The following is a 12,515-nucleotide window of genomic DNA, read 5'->3' on the forward strand; positions in this document are numbered from 1 at the left end:
ACAGCTATAGGGGCCCAACCGAAGGATCCCTAGATGCCTACATCCTACTTGGGTGGGCCTGGCACTGCTGGACTGGAATCCACTCAGACTCCCCACCTCCTTCCCGGCCTGGATTGTGTGGTCAGGCTCTTGATCCCCACCACCCATGACCCTGGGTTGAGTGGGTCTGTCTAGACCCTGTGAACTCATCACTAATAAGCTTGTTAAATGGCTAAAAGGAGGGGGAGGGGCTTGACAGGGCTCTTTCTGAAACAGCTGTGGTTGTAATTATGTGGACAGTGTGGTTGGCTATCATTTATTCCAGTTATGAATACTGTGGGATCCTCTTCTCTGACTGGTGACTTGGCAGGGAAGGCTCCCTCTCTATCCTTTAGAATTGTTGGTGTCTGGCTACCTGGTAGGGCCTTTGTGTATGCCAGGATAGTGAGTGGCTTTATCCACTATGGTTATCTGCCATGGGCTTCTCAGCCTACTAAACCCCCAACCCAAGCAATGCCCAGGATCCCAGGAACAGGCTCCTGAGCTTCTTAGTTAGGGACCTGCCAAGGTACCCACGTGGCCTGGGATGCCCCTTGCCCTTGTGGCCTGCCTGAGCTGAACTGTCTCAGCATCCAGGAATGTAGACTCCTCTGCCAGTCTTAGACTGACGTGAAGCTTGGGGTGCCAAGTGGCACCAGATTGGGTAGACAGGAGGCTGAGACCGGGGGCCAGGGGTGTGGACAAATTGGAAGGATTGGTGGTAGAAAGCAACAGGGCTCTGGCTTCTCCCAATATAGTATCTTCTGCGGGAGCCCGACAGCACCTGGTGTGGCTGGGAGGTGGAGTTCTGCCAGCTACACTTAGATGCCTGTGGGCACACCTGCCACTGTGCACACTCCTGGTGCCCCTGGCTACATTTTCCAGCTCCCACATGCCCTCCCCCTCCAGGTGCTCACACTTCCTGGGCAGGACTGGGCTTGTGTCTACTGCCCGGGAATGTGCTTGGCTGAGGCCGGGCCCAGTGGCCTAGTCTTGGCCTGATGCCAGGGGAGACCAGGGAGCATGCAGAAGGTGCTTAGTCAGAAAGAAAGGTGGTGATCGCTCCCTAGACTTGCAGCACACAGCTCTCCTAAGGTCACAAAACAATAAAGAGTGGGAGCAAATTCAGGACTCCCGCAGGTCATCGGACTGGTCTATGGTTTCTCCCCTTGTTCCCTATCTCAGAGCTTTTTTGTGTGACCCTGGAAGTTGCTGCCTCTCAGACTGACTCTTCTACCCTTCTCCCCAAGGGGCAGATAGATGGATCATGCATACAGGTTGGGGTTGGGGGACAGGGGTGTCGGTGTTCGCTGAACATTTTTGTGTGTGTGTGTGTGTGTCTGTGTGTGACGGAGTTTTGCTCTGTCACCCAGGCTGGAGTGCAGTGGCGTGATCTCGGCTCACTGCAGCCTCTGCCTCCTGGGTTCAAGCAATTCTCTGGCCTCAGCCTCCTGAGTAGCTGAGACTACAGGCACCCACCACCACACCTGGCTAATTTTTGTATTTTTTGTATCTTTAGTAGAGATGGGATTTCACCACATTGGCCAGGCTGGTCTCGAACTCCTGACCTCAGGTGATCCACTTGCCTCTGCCTCTGAAAGTGTTGGGATTACAGGTGTGAGCCACCACACCCGGTATTCAAGTGTTTGCTTTCTCTGCAGGCTGCATGTTGTGCCTGGGTCAGTCCACCTTCCTTCGCTTTAACCACCCGGCTGAAGCCAAGTGGATGAAAAGCATGATTCCAGCAGGGGGCCGAGCTCCTGGGCCCCCCTACAGCCCTGTTCCTGGTAGGTACCAGAGTGGGGGGGGCGCAGGGGGCTGGGTTGGTGGTGTTCCTTCAGCAGTCCTCCTTGCTCATTTCAGCCACACTTGGAGTGTTAGGGCAAGACAATACCTAAGGTCTGGGCTCACTGCCACCGGCCATGGGCTGGTGGAGAATGCCAGGCAGTGGGACCATCGAGAGCTAACCAAGGCAGTGCTGCTTAGGTAAAACTGGGAAATTATGTGTCTTAAGGGATGGCGGGCTCTGCCAGCTTGTACCCCACTGCCCTGGAGGTTGCCACTCAGTGTCTGGAACTCGGGCCCACTTGTGTCACCACAGGGAGCCTCACCCTCTAGGGTGTCCTGAGGGGCAGAAGGAAGCATTAGGTTGAACTCCCTGTAAGCTGTGGTGGGGATCATGTCCTTGGGCCTCGCCCAACCCTCACTCTATGCCCTGCCCGCTGATGACTCAGTGGAGCAGCTGTATTTTGTGTGTGAATTATTGATCCCCAGAAAAGAATTGGTGATTGTTCTGGGGAACCAACACAGGCCCCCTCAGCCCAGCTGCATAGGGGATGGGGTGCAGACCAGGAGGCTATTATCGGGTCTACCATCTCAGACTTTGCGCTGGCATTTAGATGGCTATGGGGTGACAGATGCTGGGGCAGATGGACATGGATGTCAGGTACACCTAGGGGGGTGGTATCAGCAGCCTAAGTGGATAGCCTGGGGACCTGAAGAAAGGTGAGTGGTCACTGGGATTACCAGTATCCATGGCAACTCCTCTGACTATATCCCACACAGTCCCCATAATTTTGGACCCAGACTCAGTCTTGCAAAGTCTTTCTCTTCTCTTCTCCCCACCCTCAATCTTTTCCAGTCCTCTGGGGGCTCAGAAGCCTGGTTTCCCAGTCTACTCCCTAGTTAATTTTACCCTGCCCTCACCCCAGCCTTGTCATGTCACTCCCTTAGCTGTTTGGGGCAGTGGTTCCAGGGACTCCTGTATGGTTGCCTAGGGCTGAGGCATGGCAAAAGCAGGCTTTTGCTGGCATGGCTTAATGGGATAATTGGAGGCACTGAGCTTCACCTCCTTGCTGGCAGCCTGGCTTCCAGGAACCAGCCATTAGCACCAGCTCCCTCCCCTACCTCTGATTGGATGAAGACACACCCTTCGCCCAGCCTTGGAGGCTTTTTCTTTTTCTTTTTTTTTTTTTTTTTTTAAATCCTGGGCCTCTGGTTCCTATGGTGGGAGGCCCTGACGTACTATTAGACTAGGAGCCCCTGGAACTTCTGGCCAGCTCTGCAGCAGGTGCCCATCTTCTTTTTATAATGCCCTTCTTTTTTCTTTTTCTTTTTTTTTTTTTTTTGAGACGGAGTCTCGCTTTGTCACCCAGGCTAGAGTGCAGTGGCCGGATCTCAGCTCACTGCAAGCTCTGCCTCCCAGGTTCACGCCATTCTCCTGCCTCAGCCTCCCGCGTAGCTGGGACTACAGGCGCCCGCCACCTCGCCCGGCTAGTTTTTTGTATGTTTTAGTAGAGACGGCATTTCACCGTGTTAGCCAGGATGGTCTCGATCTCCTGACCTCGTGATCCGCCCATCTCGGCCTCCCAAAGTGCTGGGATTACAGGCTTGAGCCACCGCGCCCAGCCTTTTCTTTTTTTTTGTTTTGAGATGGAGCCTCACTCTGTCGCCCAGGCTAGAGTGCAGTGACGCGATCTCGGCTCACTGCAACCTCCACCTCCTGGGTTCAAGTGATTCTCCTGCCTCAGCCTCCCAAGTAGCTGAGACTACAGGTGCGTTTCACCACACCTGGCTAATTTTTTATTTTTAGTAGAGATGGGGTTTCACCATATTGGCAAGGCTGGTCTCGAACTCCTGACCTCAGGTGATACATCCACTTCAGCCTCACAAAGTGCTGGGATTACAGGTGTGAGCCACCATGCCTGGCCTCTTCTTTTTTTTTTTTTTTTTTTTTGAGACAGTTTGCTGTGTCACCCAGGAGGCAGGAGTGATCTCAGCTCAATGCAACCTCCTGGGTTCAAGTGATTCTCGTACCTCAGCCTCCTGAGTAGTTGGAATTACAGACGTGTGCTACCATACCCAGCTAATTTTTTGTATTCTTAGTAGAGGTGGGGTTTCACCATGTTGGCCAGGCTGGTCTTGAACTCCTGTCCTCAAGTGATCTGCCCACCTCGGCCTCCCCAAGTGTTGGGATTACAGGTGTGAGCCACTGTGCCTGGCTTACCTGCCCTTCTTGAGGAGGGATATAGGATATAGATTGGAGGAGTCTAGTCTTGGGGTGAATTGACAACAATAGGCTTAGAGTGCCTATCACTATTAACTGTTTTAAGTCACAGGCAGGAAGGCCCTGCCAATTCCCTTCCTTTACAGAAGGAGAAACTGAAGACAAGTGACTTGGCTAAGGTTGCATAGCAGGTCAGTGGCAGAGCTAGGTGGTACCAGAACCAGATCTCCTGGCTTCTTCTCCAGAGCTCTGTTAGTCTCACTGTGCTAGGAGGAAGTAGGCTAGTGCCCTGGCTCTTATGCATATGCAGCTCCCCAAAGTCAAAGACCTTTGCATTTCCCTCCAGCAGAATCAGAAAGTCTGGTAAATGGGAACCACACCCCACAGCCTGCAACACGGGGACCCTCGGCCTGTGCCAGCCACAGTTCCCTGGTGAGCTCTATTGAGAAGGACCTGCAAGAGATCATGGACTCACTGGTGCTAGAGGAGCCTGGAGCTGCTGGCAAGAAGCCTGCCACAACCTCTCCACTGTCGCCGATGGCTAATGGTGGGCGCTACCTGCTGTCTCCCCCAACCAGCCCTGGTGCCATGTCTGTGGGCTCCAGCTATGAGAACACCTCTCCAGCCTTCTCTCCACTCTCTTCACCAGCCAGCAGTGGAAGCTGTGCCAGTCACTCACCCAGTGGGCAAGAGCCAGGACCTTCTGTGCCCCCACTGGTACCTGCCCGTTCCTCCAGCTACCATCTGGCCCTGCAGCCCCCACAGTCCCGCCCAAGTGGTGCTCGCTCTGAGAGTCCTCGGCTGAGCAGGAAAGGGGGCCATGAGAGGCCTCCCAGCCCTGGCCTCCGGGGTCTGCTAACAGACAGCCCTGCAGCTACTGTGTTGGCGGAGGCCCGGAGAGCCACTGAGAGCCCCCGGCTGGGTGGGCAGCTGCCTGTGGTGGCCATCAGCCTAAGTGAATACCCAGCTTCTGGTGCTCTCAGTCAACCCACCAGCATTCCTGGCAGCCCTAAGTTCCAGCCTCCAGTCCCTGCTCCCCGAAACAAGATTGGCACACTCCAGGACCGCCCTCCCAGCCCTTTCCGTGAGCCTCCAGGCAGTGAGCGGGTGCTAACAACTAGCCCCTCACGCCAACTGGTGGGCCGAACATTTTCAGATGGGTTAGCCACCCGTACCCTGCAGCCTCCTGAGAGTCCCCGCCTGGGCCGGCGGGGCCTGGACAGTATGCGAGAACTGCCCCCCTTAAGTCCATCTCTGTCCCGGCGAGCCCTCTCCCCACTGCCCACCCGGACCACCCCAGATCCCAAGCTAAGCAGGGAAGTAGCAGAGAGTCCTCGGCCCCGGCGCTGGGCAGCCCATGGGGCCTCACCAGAGGACTTCTCCCTGACGCTGGGGGCACGGGGCCGTAGGACACGGAGCCCCTCACCCACACTGGGTGAGTCTCTGGCACCCCGCAAGGGCAGCTTCAGTGGCAGGCTGAGCCCAGCCTACAGTCTGGGCTCTCTTACTGGGGCTTCACCCTGCCAAAGTCCCTGTGTCCAGAGGAAGCTCTCCAGCGGGGACTTGCGGGTGCCTGTCACAAGGGAGCGGAAAAATAGCATCACAGAGATCAGTGACAATGAGGACGACCTCCTGGAGTACCACCGGCGACAGCGCCAAGAGCGGCTCCGGGAGCAGGAGATGGAGAGGCTGGTGAGCAGGTGCCAGGGAGGCTTGCCACTGTCCATGGCAGAGTCTCTGCCAGGGCTCAAGCAGGCCAGCTGGCAGAGCGGGAGGGGCCCTCAAACAGGGCTTGGGCTTCTCAAGGTTCCCCACCTCCAGGATACACTTTAGTGATCAATATCTTATGGTTCTGGTGCCCTGAAGAAGAAATTCTTTTGAAATTTCTAAGGCTTTATTTTAAATTCGTGCTAATTTTGCATTTATTCAACATAGCATTTGTTTTAATGTATAAATTAAATTTCACATTGTTTACTCAAGCACAGTGAAGCTCTAGGAAAACATACCACAGGTATGGTAAGACCTTGAACCTCCCAGTTTGAGAAGCAAGTTGAAGTAGGTTGAGTAGGCTGAAGCTCAGAGAGGGGAATGGCTTTGTCCAAGGTCACACAGCAAGTTCTGGCAGAGCTGGAATTGGAACCCAAGTCTCCTGACTCTAAGACTTTTTTTTAGAAAAGTACCTTGTCCTTTTTTGCTTCTCTTTGGCGTCTACAAGTGGGTGGGAGCTGCTCACCCTGGCCCAGGCAGTATCATCTAGGAGTGTGGGTGGCAGGGAAGAAGGACAGAGCAGGATAGGCAACCCTGGCCTGACCGTTAGCCAGCCTCTGTAATTGTGACTGTGTGTGTCCGTGTGCATGCGTGTGGGTGTGTGCAGGGGCGGGTGTGGCTCTAGGCAGCTGTCCTGGAGATGGCATCTGAGCTGGGTCGGGGCCAGGATTCCCCAGATAACTCAGGGAGCTTAAGGGGCTCTGGCTGGTGTGTACACAGTCGAGCCCATGTACAGAAGAATGGATTCTGCCCTCTGTCCTTGCAAGCAGAACAGGGTTCTTTGGGAGGTGAGCAGGAACCCTGGGACTGGTTTGAGGAGGAGAATCAGAACTGATGAGAACCAGAACTGAAGCATCTGGAGATGCTTTTGGAAGAGGTTGGGACAGTTTTGGATGAGGGTATAGGATTGTGTGTTTGTGTTGGATGGGGGTGAGATGAGGCAGATTCCGTCTTTTCCTTTGCTGCATCTTCTCTTTTTTTTTTTTTTTTTTTTTTTGAGACGGAGTCTCGCTCTGTCACCCAGGCTGGAGTGCAGTGGCCAGATCTCAGCTCACTGCAAGCTCCGCCTCCCGGGTTTACGCCATTCTCCTGCCTCAGCCTCCTGAGTAGCTGGGACTACAGGCACCCGCCACCACGCCTGGCTAGTCTTTTTGTATTTTTTTAGTAGAGACGGGGTTTCACCGTGTTGGCCAGGATGGTCTCGATCTCCTGACCTCGTGATCCGCCCGTCTCGGCCTCCCAAAGTGCTGGGATTACAGGCTTGAGCCACCGCGCCCGGCCTGCTGCATCTTCTCTTCACTGTTTTTGCATTGGTCTAGATGGGAATGCATGGCCATTCTAAGCTGGGGTCTCATCCTGGAGAAGGGGCAGTAAGCCTGGCACAGGCAGAGTGGCAGGCACAGTCTCCCCCAACTCCATCAGTCTCCCCAACCCTATTCCCACACATAAGCACACATCTTACCACTAGTCCTGACCTGCCTCACCTGCCACTTTAAGTCTTGGAGGCTGCCCGCCCGGCCCCTCCCACTGCAACCAGGCTGCTTATCTGGGTCCTGGGGCAGGGGCGGAGGCACTGGCCCAGCCTCCCAGGTGCCGAGGCTCTGTTCCTTTTTTTTTTTTTTTTTTTGCCATGGAACTGGGCAAGCAACAGGAGGGAAGCTGGGTAAGTGTATGAGAACGCCTCTCCAGCCTTCTCTCCACTTCCTGCGGTTTGGGTTCATGGCCAAACTGTAAGTGGTGAGAGACACTTGAGGAGATCTAGGGACCCTAGAGAGCCATGGGAGCCTCACAAGCCAGGCTTCAGGCCTATAGATAGGCCTGCAGGAGAAGGCGACAAAGACCAGGAATGCGATTGTATCATCCCTTCTTTACTTCCTAGGCCCCTGAGAGGTGACTGTATCTGGGTGGGTGTGTATGTGGAGAGGGGTGGATGAAGTGGTAGGGCCATGGGAGTACTCACTCATGGGCCTGGGCATTCAAGGACTGGTAGCAGCCCATCCTGCTGATAAACAGCCAAGGGCTGTCTGAAGGTAACTTGGAGCTGAGGTGGGGACAGAGGGCCATGTCCTTGGTTTACCTCTTCTCCATGTGTGTCTGTGGTTGGGTGTCTGGTCCCTGTGGGCTTGTGGGTCTGTTTTCCAGCCCTGTCTGTCTGCATACGTGCCCACCTGTCTGTATGCTAGACTGTGTTTATCTGTGAGTGTGCATCAGTGTGCATTTGTGCATGTCAGGGCTGGTGTCTTTGTACCTGCTTATTAATGCAAGTCCAGGGCACATATTGTGTCCTGGTGTGCCTGTGCATCAATGCTGGTGTGTCAGTGTGTGTCCTTGTGTCTGTAGTTCTGTGTGTACCTGCGTTAGGACGAGCACCCGAGTTTATCTGTGTCTCATTGTGGTCTGTAGTCTACTTAACAGTATGTTTCCGTATGTGTTTGGTGTGTTCCTTTGTGTCCATGAGGAAGCCCTGTCCTGGGGTAGATTGAAAAAAGAAAGGAACAGGAAGACAGAAGGGGCTGCCCCAGAAGTGGGCAGGAAGAACCAGGCTGTTGTGCCATGTGGACAGGTGGCACAACAGCCTGGTTCTTCCTGCCCACTTCTGGGGCACCCTATTTCCCTCTGCCTCCCCCAGGTCTTGGAGTCAGGCATCTCCTGACTTGACACTGATGACCTAGCCACCAGTAACCTTGCTCTCCCTCCTGACAGGATACTGAACCTGGCGCTGTCCCCACCAGGGCTCAGCTTCCTCCCCTTCATGTCCTGCTCTGTCCATCCTCCCCAGGAACGCCAGCGCCTGGAGACCATCCTGAACCTGTGTGCCGAATACAGCCGGGCTGATGGGGGATCTGAGGCCGGGGAGCTCCCCAGCATTGGGGAGGCCACCGTAGCATTGGCACTGGCAGGCCGGAGGCCCTCACGAGGCCTTGCAGGGGCCTCTGGGCGGAGCAGCGAGGAGCCTGGAATTGCCACCCAACGCCTGTGGGAGAGTATGGAGCGCTCAGATGAGGAAAATCTCAAGGAGGAGTGCAGCAGCACTGAGAGCACCCAGCAGGAGGTGAGATGGAGGGGTAGGCAAGACAAAGAGGCTGAGGTTGGACCTGCTGGGGGCAGAAGAGGCTAGTATATTGAATGCCAAGGTCCAGTGAGGAGAAGGATCAAGTTTGGGAAGAGATTCGAGAGCAGAGGTGCAGAAATGAGACAAGGAAGAGAAGGGAGGTGTTGATGAGCTTCCCAAGCTATAAATATGCTTTATGACCTGCCTTTCCATGGGGCTCCACCCAGGCCTGGCACTCAGTGGTAAATCTTTATTATCTTCAGCAGAGCCCTTATTGCTCCCCTCAAAGGTAGGGGTGGGGGGGGCAGGGAATTAGCCTCCTGTCTCAGTCCAGCTATTCCTCAGCAAGTGCGTGGAGGAACAGGTGATCCATTTTCTTGGTCTGACTCCAAAAGGCTCTAGGCTTCCTCAGTTGATAGCTTCCCTCCCCTCCAGCATGAAGACACACCTAGCACCAAGCTCCAGGGAGAGGTGCTAGCCCTAGAAGAGGAGCGGGCTCAGGTGCTGGGGCGCGTGGAGCAGCTCAAGGTCCGTGTGAAGGAGCTAGAGCAGCAGCTGCAGGAGTCAGCCCGAGAGGTGAGCCATGAAGGCCCTAGCTAGACTCTTCCCTAGGCCAACTGAAGGCCCCAGAGAGGGGCCACAGTCATCTGCTTTGATGGGGACCCTGGTGTCTGCCCCCAGGCCGAAATGGAGCGAGCACTGCTGCAGGGAGAGAGGGAGGCAGAGCGGGCACTGCTGCAGAAGGAGCAGAAGGCAGTGGATCAACTGCAGGAGAAGCTGGTGGCCTTGGAGACAGGCATCCAGAAGGAGAGGGACAAGGTAACCCACACCTGGCCCGGCTTAGTGCTGGGTACCAGTGGCCTGGGAGAGGAGAAACGTCTTCTCTGGGGCCCTGCACCCCTCACCTCATCATCCATTCTGCAGTACAAGTGGTCTCTGTGGCCTTCCAGGGACAGGGTGACTTGTCCTCCTCTGTGGAAGGTACCAGCTTGGAGGGCACTGCCAGGGGCTGGGCTGCTGTCTGGGGTCTCCTCTGTTTGGGTCTGTGTGCTACCTCTGGGTGCCTGCCATCCTAGGCCCTTTAAGGCCCTTCTAGGAAGTGCCAAAGCCCCTTCTTGGGCAGTGAGCACAGCCCGAGGGACTGACACTGGGGAGTGATTCAAGTTTGGGTCCCACCATCTGGAGAACATCTCCCTCCAAGCATGCCACAAGTGCTTACATTGTGATCTTTGGGAGATGACCCTCGGGCCTTTGCTTCCCTTGAGCCTTCAGGATCTGCAGCCTCCTGTCCCAGGTGACCTTAGCTCCTGCCCCTGCCCCTTTCAGATTTCGTGCCAGCCTGCAGGGGCCACTCCCGGATGGCCAACACCGTGCCAAAAGCTCTGAAGTGGAGAGGGGTCATCTATTTCTGGATCTGACAGTATTTTTCCAATAATTTAATTTTCCTTCTGGATTTTTTGAGTTTCTTCCTCTTGCCCTCAATTTTGAGGATCTTAAAAATTCTTTGACCCGTTGGTTTTTTTTTGGTTTTTTTGGAGCTTTGGCTCTGGCCCCCAAAACCACACTCCCAAATTCTGTGCCAAATTAACTTCATGCTTGCCAACTAGGCCTACACTAACGCCCCTTCTAATCACTGACCTGGGCTTTCCGCATGCCCCTAACTGCCAGTGCCACCCAGGTAGGGCTGAGCCATGCCCGCTTTTGCACTAACTCAATGGGTGCCTCCGTGCCCCTGGCCTCTCCCCTCTAATGCTGCCTCCTTCTTTTCTTGGTGTGGGACCCCAGAGTTTTGATATGAAAGGAATTGGCAGGAGGACTGGTAGCTCAACTTTACTCAAGGGGGCATTGGCAGGAGGGGTATAAGGGTGGGGGAAATGCTTGGCTGTGGAGCTGCTCAGACTGAAGTTCTTCCCATTGGAAAGCCTAGGCTGCTGTCTTAGGCTACTGTCTGAGGACAGCATGAGATAACTCAAGGAAGCTTCCTGGCAGCTTCCTGTACAGCAGACCAGGCTGTCTTCCACCTATTCCCTTGCCTGCCTTCTGGAGCCAAGGAGCAAGGAGGCCCAGTTGTGGGCATGGTCTTGGAGGGCTTGAACAGGACTTCTCTGCCAACACAGTGGCTACCCTTCCTAGCTTTCCCCTGGGGCTTCCTAAATTCAGATACCCATCAGAGGTTGGTAATGGGTAGCCCCTACTCTTCCCCTCACCCCGAGCCACCTATAACACAGGGTATTTTACAGCCTGAGTCCAAGGCTGAGGAAGCACCTAAACCTCAGCAACTGGCCTGATCAGGTCCTCCTCTCTGGGGATGGGTAGATGAGTTGGGTAGAGGGGTGGGAGTGACTGGGTTCAGCACAGGGCCTCACTCCCAGGGATAAAGCTCAGCATTTCAGAAGGAACCTGCCTAATCTCGTTTCCCGCTGACCTGGAGTGTTTTGGAGGCCTGGATTTCACTTTCTCTGTGGGGAAGAAAGAAGTTATTTGAGGCAGTGGTAGTGACGGTGGTGGTGGTGATGGTGGTAGTGATGGCAGTGGTGTGGAGGGTTCACTCAGCTTCCCTCCCCTGCCCCCAGCCCATGGCTCCACTCTGACTTTGGAATCAGTAATCACAGTTTCTCCTCTGCCTGTCCTTTGAGGGGTGACTCACCAAACCCTCCCCTCATCCCCCTTCCCGCCCTCAGAGGTGTCATCTCACCCCAGACAGAACAGTCCACCCCCTCTGTACCCACTCCTGGGACTCTTACTACCATGACAAGGGCCCGAACTAATTGCAACCCTTATTCCTGAAGTTCAGCCTGCAGGGCCAACACCCCACCCTGACCCTGGGCAGGAGGGGAGGGAGGCCAAGGGTGTTGGGCTGGGGTCCCCTCTGCCACACTGCTTTAACATCCTCAGCTCCTGATTCACGCCCAACCCTGGATTTAACCTTCACCATCACTTTTTACCCTGGGTTAAATTTTGGTCTCTGGGCTGTGGTAGAAGGGGAGGGATGAGAACTGGAGGCTCCGATTCTGTGATGCGGAACCAGCCTTGACTGGTTTGGAGAGAAAACAGAGGGCCTTTTCTCAGGACCTACCCAACAATTTCAGTTTAAGGGACCCCAGGAGACCAAAATCTGTGCCCTGCCCCCACACCTCTGCCTGTGTTACCCCACCCCCTGCACCTCTGACTGCTGTGTTACCCTTCAGCTCCTGGCCTCGGGCCCTCTGCCTCTTCACCTCTTTCCCTCCTCACTTTCCCTTTCTACTCTTTTCTTCTCCTCACCTGGTTATTCTCCTCTTTGATTTCAGCCTTTTTTCTTCTCTCAACCCTCATTGCCGACCTCCAATCTGTCCCGCCCTGGCCTCCCTCCCGCGCTCCCCTCCCGCCGCTGCCGGGCCGGAGTTGAGGAGTGTGTGTTCTGTTTCTCCCCTGTGCCCCGCCCTCTCCCTTGCCCTCCCGCCGACCAGGAGAGGGCGGAGCTGGCCGCGGGACGGAGGCACCTGGAGGCCCGCCAGGCGCTCTACGCCGAGCTCCAGACGCAGCTCGATAACTGCCCCGAGTCAGTGCGGGAACAGTTACAGGAGCAGCTGAGAAGGGTCAGTTCCACCGCCCCCCCTCCCCCGGCCCCCGCGGGCCACGTCCCAGAAGGAAGAGAGGAGAGCGGTGGGACGGGACCACCTGGCCCCTGCA

General features: G+C 55.4%; 1 protein-coding gene across 4 annotated transcripts in view; it reads left to right on the forward strand.

Moving 5' to 3' along the window:
• PHLDB1 (pleckstrin homology like domain family B member 1) overlaps positions 1-12,515 on the forward strand; it is a 53,573-nt gene that overhangs the window by 15,955 nt on the left and 25,103 nt on the right. For 3 of the 4 annotated variants that reach the window (XM_025355992.1, XM_025355991.1, XM_025355995.1), the window contains 5 exons: positions 1,680-1,805; positions 4,371-5,716; positions 8,571-8,843; positions 9,279-9,419; positions 9,525-9,662. In XM_025355992.1, the coding sequence (XP_025211777.1) occupies positions 1,680-1,805; positions 4,371-5,716; positions 8,571-8,843; positions 9,279-9,419; positions 9,525-9,662 (2,024 nt within the window). Of the gene's footprint in view, positions 1-1,679; positions 1,806-4,370; positions 5,717-8,570; positions 8,844-9,278; positions 9,420-9,524; positions 9,663-12,292; positions 12,422-12,515 lie in introns of all 4 variants that reach the window. The other variant, XM_025355990.1, reaches the window with a different exon arrangement.

Source organism: Theropithecus gelada, chromosome 14 (genome assembly GCF_003255815.1).
Source record: "Theropithecus gelada isolate Dixy chromosome 14, Tgel_1.0, whole genome shotgun sequence".
In the NCBI taxonomy this organism is placed as follows: domain Eukaryota; kingdom Metazoa; phylum Chordata; class Mammalia; order Primates; family Cercopithecidae; genus Theropithecus; species Theropithecus gelada.